We start from the raw sequence: 10,119 nt of genomic DNA, 5'->3' as shown, positions 1-10,119 counted from the left end.
CTCGATAATGTGTTTCCCTCATTATATTTTTCTAGCTTTATACACTTGAAAGTGACTGTTGAGCACATAAATGTTATATCATCTTCAGAGAACAAGATAAAGAAACTTTCGCAGCTTTGAGGGTTCGTATTTGGCTAGCTGACACTGTTTTGCATTACTTACGAATTTGGCGGTTGGTTTTAGTGTTTAAAGCTAAAAAATATTATCTCAGAGAAAATTATCATTTCTTATTTTTAACCCTTTGGGTACCCTCCTATTCCGACCTCTAATAAAATTAGTGCGCCTGTTGGGAAATTTGTGTGCTTGAGGTCGAAAGGGTAGGGTATCGAAAAGGCTACAAATATGTTTTTCTTCTCAGTTTGTGCTTGATTTTGTTTAATACGATTTTTTAAGACTGGTTTTGTTTATTAAGACTGGAAGAAGAGGATAGATTGGAATCCTTAAAACGTAGTGTTATTTTTTTTTGTAAGATACAACAATGACAACTGTCTTACGTTATTTAAGTCTATTGTTTCAGACAGGAATTTAGTAAATTTCTAACGATACGTCAGGGGGCACATTTCTGAGTCCTGAGACCAAACCTTGCTTTAGTGAACACTTAATTTGTAACATGAATGTAGCATTTTGTTCGTAAGTTTATAAACTCTATCAGTTAATACAAGTTTGCAATTGTCCGAGGACAGATTATCTACTACTGCTTCTACTATTAGAAGAATTTTGTGGTTGAAGAAGTTGATGTTTTTCATGGATGTCCATAGCAGATTCATGAGCATATAAAAGGGAGGAGGGCTCTGGGAACCCAAGCCCCTCCCGAACAGTTAGATAACCATAAACACCGTACCTAGTAGTTTTTTTTAAAGCTAGAAACAAATTTAAAGTAATTTTTAAATGTAGAACACACTTGATAGGTCTTAAAGATCGACAATTTTTCTGGTTAAGATTCCCGAGCCCCTAATTTTGAAGGAAACTGTATACCCCCAAAATCACGCAAAGGTCAGCATCCTCAAAAGTAATTTTCGATATACGCTACTGGCTAGATTACAGACATTTTAAGACCACTTCTCAGTGAATGCTTATGGCCCTAGAATATTGCAATTAAAAACTGTTAAGTGCCACTCTTGGAGAAAGTTGGGGCTTCTATGTTAAAACTAGCTGGCACAATAAATGGGTAATGGGCTTTATTTAGCATGTATCAATATAGATACATCATCATGACTGTAACTATTCTCATTAATGAGTGTCTTCCTAACTAGATACTGCCAAAAAAAGAATTAAAAGTTCAAGTGTTTCATGGATTTACGCGTACAGATTGGTTCTAATTTAAATGCAGATCCTTGGCGTCTAAAAAGTAACAGGAACATATTGTATTCAGTGATTCACTTGAAACCCATCATTGGTTTAAACATTTCTTGTTTACTCAGTGTGTATTACTTTGTTTATTTAAATACTGATATTTATTTAAATTAAAATAAACACTTAGTGAAATTTCAGGAAACCCCAATGTTTATCTTTGAAATTGCAACTGGAGAAAATCCTATAGGTAGAATTTGCAACTCTTTATCAAAAAGGTTGCAACCAAAAATTAGATTGATCAAGATTGAAAATCAATAACTGTAATGAAAAGAACATTAAATTGAACTGCTGCAAACTAACTTGTGGGGACCGAATTTCAAGCACAACATTAATAGGGCGGGACAAACATAGGATTTAAAAGCTAAGCGGTCTACCGCGGGTTCACCTTCCTTCGATTTAGACTCCGTCAGGATCCAATCAAGAACTGGGGTGGTCTGGTAAACAAATTATGCGCTAATTAGTGAAGAAGCTTGTTTGTGCTCACTAATCCAGCGTGACGACCGCCGACCTCCGACAGCCCGTCACAACAGTACAGAACACTCGGCTTACGACCTATTTCAACACGTGTTGTGAATGGAACAGACCTTCATTCATACCAAAAGAGTGATTACCTGTACCTCATTCATTATAACGGAAGGGAAATATGAGTGGTGCCAAGCTCTGTGATAGGATCGTTCGTTTGTTTCCGGATGAAGAAATACAAGACAGTTCTCCACTACTTTAGTAAAGCATTTACGAGAAAGTATATTTATGTTAACAACTTTAATGTAGGGATGTTAATTAACAGGGCCCCCTAAAACTGTCTTTGTCATTATGTTTATCCGTCCACTCCATACCACTTGGCAGAACGTTCCCAGAAACCTCAAACTTTGTACTCTTGGTCCAAGGAATTCTCTCCATTTTGGGATCAAAAGGCAAAATCATGCCAGCAACGAGAAACTTGTAATAAACAAATTTGTGAGGAAACAAAGTACAAAGATATGAAATGTTATCATCTGACAAAATAACAGATGTGGTTAATGTACTTTAATGGATTGGTTTTTTTCTTTTTTTTAATCTCTTTCAAGCCTCAATTCTCGGCTATGCTGGTTTGTCTGGGTCACTTTGGCTGTTATTCCTGTCTGATTCGACCTCCCCGGGATTTGAACCCGTGATCTCTCAGTTAGAGAGCCGTGGATGAGACCACTTAAGTTCGATTTATTACTTATTTATTCACCTACAGATTACTCAATGAGTTCAATGCTCATGCAGTCGTGGTAGCACGGTTTGAGATGGATCTTCGTACAGAGGTCCCTCTGATGCTTGTGGAGATAGTCAGAATTAATCTGAAACGAGATTGGCTTTACTTTGTGTTATTGCCTATCCAACATATCCGGATGTAAAAGGTATTGGCTGGCCTCTTCCTTTAATGAACATGGATTTTTCATTAATGACTCTTAGGCTGTAACGTTGCTTAATACATTTTTCGTGTCTCAGACGCCGCACTAAAAAGAAGCCAAACTGGAGCTAAACTCAAAATTAACGTTGATTCAACCCTTCCAGCCTACGTTATTTGGGTAGTAACTTGTCCGAAATTTCCAGGACCATTTCAAATCCCAAAAATTCCCACCAATTCAGTAGACAATTATAAACACCACGGCATCTACAGCGTAGCAGTGGCACTAAAGCGGCCAGGCTGTTAAACACTTCTGGCCTCTAAATCTCCCTGCCTCCGAACTGGCCCGAAGGGCTGACAGTTCTCGCCAAGATTTATATGGCGCACGGATCAACTCTATATTTATAACGTGCCAGTTGATTTATTTATTGTGTCTAATTATGTTGTTGTCACTCGTGAGAATTCCGCTGCAAATTAGCTTTATAATTCAAATCATCCGTTGACGGACGGGAATAAATAATGCACTTAAAAATAGTTCAATTCCGCTGAAGATGGGGGAGCACTTTGTCAAATTTTACTCTCTTCCCGTGCTTTCTTGATGTTGCAGGACTGTTTGTTGGTAAGTTGCTTGGAGAAAGCATCAACCACGACAAGCACGTGGAGCTATCATGGCGTATTATTCCTATCGTGCACGATAACATAACGTGTTATTTGGTTAACTTAAAATCGGGATAGAGCGATGGATGATTTGACTGTTACAAAAACAATCACTAGAATGTTTCAATGTAGTCACCACTGCTAAAAACAATTTCAATGTTCCCACGAACTACTTAATGATAGAAAACCGTCACTTGTGTCCTTCAAAATAGTTATTGTCAAACATTGTTAACTATACGATAGTTAATTTGCATTATGACCTAGTTTTTCGCGAAGTTGTCTGGTCCACTAATTTTTAGTGTCGAAGTAGGAGGGAAACGAGAAGGATTAATAGTTTTTTCGTACTTGGCACCCTCAAAATCAACCATCAGATGGGTTACTAATAGTTGAATTAGCATCAACCAATAGGATGAAGAGAATGTAAATGGCAGTGAATGTAAATTTTACATTATCCTGACATTTAGAGTCTCCAGTCATTCTACGTATTGCTCTCTCGATGATTTCACATTCGAATGTCAAAGCTTCTGCCATTCCAATAAATGGATTTCCTTTCGATACCATTTTAAAGTTCCATTTCGAAACTAAATATTGTGAGGGTTTTTCATCAACACACATATCCGTGATGTAATGTGAAAGACGTTTCTTAAGAGCATCTCAAGAGATTTTTACTCTTCGGCAATGATAGCAATCGCCGCTATGAGCCAGTATAAAGAATGAAGAAAAATGTAATTATATGAAACCGACAAGTTTTTTAAGCTTTCAATAACGTTGGAACATTCAGAGCACGTCCATGATTCAGAATGTCTATGACCCAGCTTAAGCGAAAACTCTTTGATCAGGAACAACACCACATCAGGGGATCTACAATGGGTCAGCACATCCAAAATTCATATTTGTATCTCCTTGACATCTGTGGGACTTTTTATTTATCGTGTAAACAGCTGATTCATGACTTTTATAATATAAAAACTGTTCTATGCAGTTAAGGATAACACCATATAATACACTGTTCAAGAAAGGCGATTTCAAAGATTTCACAATGGATTGTATTATGCGAATTTCAAGTTTGATAGATTCCATGGACGCACTTAATCAAAGAAGAGCGAAGCTGTTGGAGAGGTACTTGGAAATCGAACGTGTCAACATCGACCTGCAGAGTGTCTGTGAGACCAATGGTAGGCAATTTAGGTTATGGTTGTTATTGATAGTTAGTTAAAATTGTTATTTTGATGTTCGGAAGCCCATAAATTCATCTTAACCCTCCAACTGGCGGTCATTTTTTCCTGTAGTGGCGGCATGTTTTCGAGCCTCGTGCAAGGGTTTTTAAAAAAATTTATTAAAAATATAAATTAAAAGTAATACATATAGAAGTATATATTTTTGTGTTCAGAATTAAACATATAATAATATTAGTACTTAAATTTGGCCTTTAAAAAATGTTTACTAAAAATTTTTTTCCATGAAATTCAAAATTTACATTTTTTTTTTATTTGGGGGTGGGACCATACCTAGCAAACCAAGTTATAGTAAGAAAACTATAAAAGTGAGATAGCCATTTTTGTGTCAAATTTATTCTAGTTTCAGAAACATATAAGCATTATACAAATTTATGAAACTATAATAAGACTATATAACAAAAAGCAGCGATGCGCATAAATTGTGAAAATAGGGTGTATATCTAAGAGTTTGCTAATTAAAGGTTTACTAATACAGTTTTACTTAAATAAATGTTATATTGCATATTTTATTACTCAGAATGAAGTAAACTATACAGCAGTAGTAAAATAAATTCCATAACTCTTTTTTGAAGAGTCGAAAAAAGTTTCATTTTGTCATTACTCAAAACATTTGCGAAAAATTTTCGAGAAATTTATTTTTTCTAAAATATATTTATTTGCACTAGTGCAATATTTAACAATTCACCACACACTAAACACACCACAAAAAAAAAACCTACTAATAAACACAACTCGTCACATCAAGAACTCAGACGGCATCGACAACATGGCGGTCTTCTTTTACGTTCCAAACTACGAACTTGGTACGTTGCAACTACAATATAAAGAGGAATAAAACTATAGTACTCCTTAGGCTTTTTTCCCGAATCCAATGGTGCATGAATCGAATCGATACGTTGCCGGAATATACTGCAATGAGTAATTATGCAAGGGAATGTTTGTTCATCAAAATTTTGACGAACAACAATCCGCTAAGGGTTATGTTTATCAAAATTTTGATGAACAACAGTTGGAGGGTTAATTATTAGAATAATAATTCAAAACTAACAGTTACATAATATTGAGTGGCTCCAAATCGACCTTTGTCAGGGTCTCCTCCACGCTACCCGTTGCCCCGTACATTTGGACGGAGAGTATTATCTAATACTACGTGAAGATAATCTGTGTTCCCATACCCACTAGAAATGCCAGTGGCGCAGTGTAGCGGGTACGGCGGTTATCGCAAGATACTACGTTAGGATCTGACCCCTTCCTCAGTTTAACGACTAACTAACATATCACCAAAATCTGGGGCAGAAAGCATATACCTTGATTTTAGTTACATCGTAGGTTGGTTGCCCACCTGAGTAAGAGATCAGATTGCATGTATCGAAAGGTCGTGACCTAGCTATCAGTGAATAATTAAAAAATTCCTGTTGTACGGGGTGGGCCATAAGTCAGTTGTCAAAACATTCCACCATGTTTGCAAAACAAACACACGCTTTGTTCTGTTGTTAATTTCCTATTCATACTTTCTCAGATATCGACAATAAACAAACATAACCTCAAACTGCTAGTGTTTGACTTAGTCAAGTTCACAACTACTACGCTAGGAAAAACAAAGTCTAAGGATTGCTAGTGACAACTGACTTATGGCCCACCCTGTATTTATAAATCTTACATCGTTAAAAATAAACTTTTAAATTTATAGTACTAATGGGCATAACATTAATTTTAAATTGCTTTAAGTTTGAAAATTTAATTTCATAACTCTACAAGACAATTTGAATATTTTGTTAAAATGTAAGTGTTCACCTTATAATTTCCTCTCATCAATCATCTCTCAATCTTGTTATTTAAAATCTGATGTTTAACATTATCAGATGACACGAAATGGACGTGGTATGGTTGAAACAACGTTAGACCCCCTACTCGTAACAATCGTCCTGCAGGCCAGGCCTGAACAGTCCACGTTTGTCCAGGGGAATCCCATCAATCGACGTCCGGCCAACGCCAGCCTTCAGACTAGTGATGGGAAGAACGGGTCTTTGGAATGATCCAGCTCATACGGATCAGATCACTGAAATGAACCGGTTCATGATCCGGATCTTCAGATCATTCGATCACTAACGTCACTCACTCCGTCTGCGATGATCAGATCATCGAATAAACCAATTAAAAATAAACAATTAATTTAGTAAATTATTTTCTCTTGAGGCAATCAATTATATCAGTTAAAATAATCAATTTTTCTTTTATTATTAAAAATATAATGTAAAACAATTAATTTCATTGTTTTTTCGTCCTTACGTAACATTTAGAACGAACGTAAGAAACGAACGTAAGAATTTAAACGAACAATCACATACAATTTTAACATATGATATACTAATACTTTGCGGAACAAAGAGTACAATGGACGTCTATGAAAAGTAACTGATTAAAAAATCATCGTTAGTATGATCTGTACAGTAAAATATATGAGTTTTAATAGTTCAAAGGCTTTTTTTTAGTAAATTACAATAGTAGTCACCGAGGTGTAACTGTCGTCCATAATAAATTCAGATTTTAAACATTTTCTTCTATGTCTAGCAGATCACTCAGATCATTATGAAATACTGAAGAATGTTAAACTGGCTGGCGACTCTCAGCTCACGGGTCGCGACGCGATGGTTCTTTCAATCAGGAGTCGCCTCACCAAATGATCGGGCTCATTTCATCACATGATCTGACGGATCTCAGATCATTTCGTGACCCGGATCAGTGAGCCGGTTCGCTCATGATCTGTGCATCACTACTTCAGACCGATCGGTAAGTGTATGAGGTCGGATGGGGTCTGAAGACCGCCGGATGGCCGGATGGCGTTTTCGTGATTTTAGTCAAGTTTGAATTTGGTCACAGTCGAAGACATAACTTCAATATTTTGCTACTCAATCTCAGTGCTGAAGGTCCTATCGTGTAAAAGTGTCGGTGTAAATTGCGGTTGTTTGTTTGTTATATAATTGCTAGGACCACGTGGGGCAACAAACACCTCCAACAAACACCGCTGCTTTAATTAGCCATCCTTATGGCACAACCCTCTTTTTCCTCTTCCCTTCTTGCAATGCCTTTGAGCATAAGCCATCAGCTCAATCTTTTGGGGCGACATAATCCACTAACACTGTACACAGCGCCTGTATACTAAACTGCTCGCAGGCCAATCGCGTTACATGTATGGGAGCCCTAAGTTATCACCAGTAAAGTTGCGGTCATTATTAACCGTATATGTGACACAATAAGAGATAAGATAGTAAAAAAGTGTGTCGTGTTCTGTTTTTGTGAGGGCGAATTCTTCATTAATTTGTGATTCTAGTGAATACGATGGCGAAATCTCGGCGATTCCTACGTTGTGCATTAAGAATTTAAACGATCGTTCATTTCAATTATGCTCAATAATTATAAAACGAGTCAGCCTAAAAGGAGAATACTACACAACCTTTCATAGAATATTCAACCTTGATCCTGACCACTTTTATTAGTACATGAGAATAATATTTAATATATTTCTTTATGTTCTACGAGTATTTTTGAAAGTGAATGTTGAGTTTAGCTCTAGTACGCCTTCCTCTTAGTGCAGCATCTGGAATCGGACGCTGTCACAGACTTGACTCCTCGAATCTGAAGTCATGTTCGTCTGAAAGGATAAATAAACAGATTCCAGGAGTAAAGTCTGTGACAATGCCAGATTTCAAATGCTGCACTAAGAGGAAGGTGAATTGGAACTAAACTGAACATTCATATTGAATCAACCCCACCATAGCTACCTTTGGATGGTTTTGTAAGTTTTGAAAATCTACCACACAGACCATCTCATGCTTACTGAGAAGAAGCTAGTAGCAATAAAACAACTGATGGGCGTTGAACGTTCAAACATTTCTATTTGAAATATTGGATAGTTGAAACTTTTCTCTCGGTCTCTTTAACATCCCTATACAATGATAATAAGGACAGCGTAATTCGCTATTCAAGATAATAGTACCTATTTTATTTTTTATTGGTCCCTTCAGCTTCAAATTATATAACTTCCACTGCATTAAATGGTGGTTAGGGGCTTAATACGAATGCACCAATCCCAACAAAGCAAACTACTAGACTATTGGGTATTCAATGTTCTAGATAATATCGCAGTAGACACTGAAGCGAGTTACCCCTCATGATCATTCCTATAAGCCACAATGGGTTCAGTATAACGACACCGATTATGACCCGTCTGCTTTGTTCTTACTTTAAGAACCAGCTATAGTTAAATGACCTTGAGTTTTTTTTCCCATAAGAACATTGTTAAACAGAGTCATGTACATCTAAATACTTTTAAGATATTCTTCTAAAGTGTACACTTTGATTACTTAAACGATAAAGTACAACAACATTTTTTTCTGAAAAAAAAAATAGTAAAAATATCAAAAAACCCAAAAGATTATTTGAATGCGTATTGATTATATCTTTAAAATGAGTCATCTACAATTAAACCTAGGGGTGTTACACTGTTCTATGTAGGTTTAACATTCTTCTTAGGGGGAAACCTCCAGTTCAATTTACTACAGTCCGCGATTAAGCTTTACACTGCTTCGCGTCTTTTATATGGACTAGTATTGTTTTGTATATAACGACTCAGCAACGTCAAGCGTGGCTGCTGCTTGAATGGGTGACCGCTGAGCGATCCTGTCCTTGCAAGCAGCCCGCCTGCCCGGCCATTGGTGGTGGTTCACCGGAAGTCACCTTTAAGCCGTTGGTCCCCAGGTTAAGTGTTAGAGAGGGCCTCTTAGCCCTAACTTCGCCTGGTAAAATAATACACCTTTACTTTACTTTACTCTGGCTGTTTGATTTCATTTAGAGGGTAATTTTAACCTGAATCTATTTATTTATTTATTCATGGTAAACCCATTACATAAAAAGATTGCACAAATTGGTAGAAAAAGCTGAACAGAATAATCAATAGTAAACAATTTCAAAATAATTATGATTATAGTACAAGAATAATTTGAATTAATAGCATAGTAATAATAATTTAAATGCAGACTACGTAATAATAATAACATATCAACAACGTATTAAAAATAATTAATATATAACAACAATATAATATATTTCATGCTCTATTTTTGCAGTTGCTGTGAAAGAAGACGCTCCAAGGGTCGCCCTACCAGCAAAGAATTGCAAAACCGAATCGGAGAACGATCCACCACCCATGATCCCTAAGATCATTCGAGTTCTGCATGACATGCGGCAGGATCTTGTGCTCCTGAGGAACCTCAGAGCCTTCCTTGCGTCCTTGCGTCAGTTCAACCGTTTCGTGAACCTCTCAGGACAGCCCTTCCTAGGTCAGGAAAACAGCCAGGATGCCATCAGAGGTGCCTGATCTGACTTTTGTCCAACACCAAAATCTTTTGTTCTGGACTTCCGATCAATGTTAAATGAAAATGTAGTATGGCCAACTATTTTATTTATTAAATTAAATGTTACTACTGCACAGTTTAA

At 36.6% G+C, this 10,119-nt stretch overlaps 1 protein-coding gene across 1 annotated transcript; it reads left to right on the top strand.

The window, feature by feature from the left end:
- The first annotated feature begins 4,341 nt into the window (after window positions 1–4,341).
- LOC124356214 lies at window positions 4,342–10,119 on the top strand. The gene is made up of 2 exons (XM_046807400.1): window positions 4,342–4,560; window positions 9,750–10,119. The coding sequence occupies exons 1-2, from the start codon at window positions 4,362–4,364 to the stop codon at window positions 9,998–10,000; spliced, it is 450 nt and encodes a 149-aa protein (XP_046663356.1). The 5' UTR covers window positions 4,342–4,361; the 3' UTR covers window positions 10,001–10,119.

The sequence above is a fragment of the Homalodisca vitripennis genome, chromosome 2 (assembly GCF_021130785.1).
Source record: "Homalodisca vitripennis isolate AUS2020 chromosome 2, UT_GWSS_2.1, whole genome shotgun sequence".
Classification (NCBI taxonomy): Eukaryota; Metazoa; Arthropoda; class Insecta; order Hemiptera; family Cicadellidae; genus Homalodisca; species Homalodisca vitripennis.
The sequence above is the reverse complement of the archived record's forward strand: the minus strand, read 5'-3'. Positions and strand labels throughout refer to the sequence as shown.

Bases quoted from the DNA above. Each gene is read 5' to 3' on its own strand.
- LOC124356214 (XM_046807400.1), top strand. From the start codon at position 4,362: ATGCAGTTAAGGATAACACCATATAATACACTGTTCAAGAAAGGCGAT. The intron at 4,561-9,749 runs GTAGGCAATTTA...CTATTTTTGCAG, and splicing joins GAGTGTCTGTGAGACCAATG to TTGCTGTGAAAGAAGACGCT.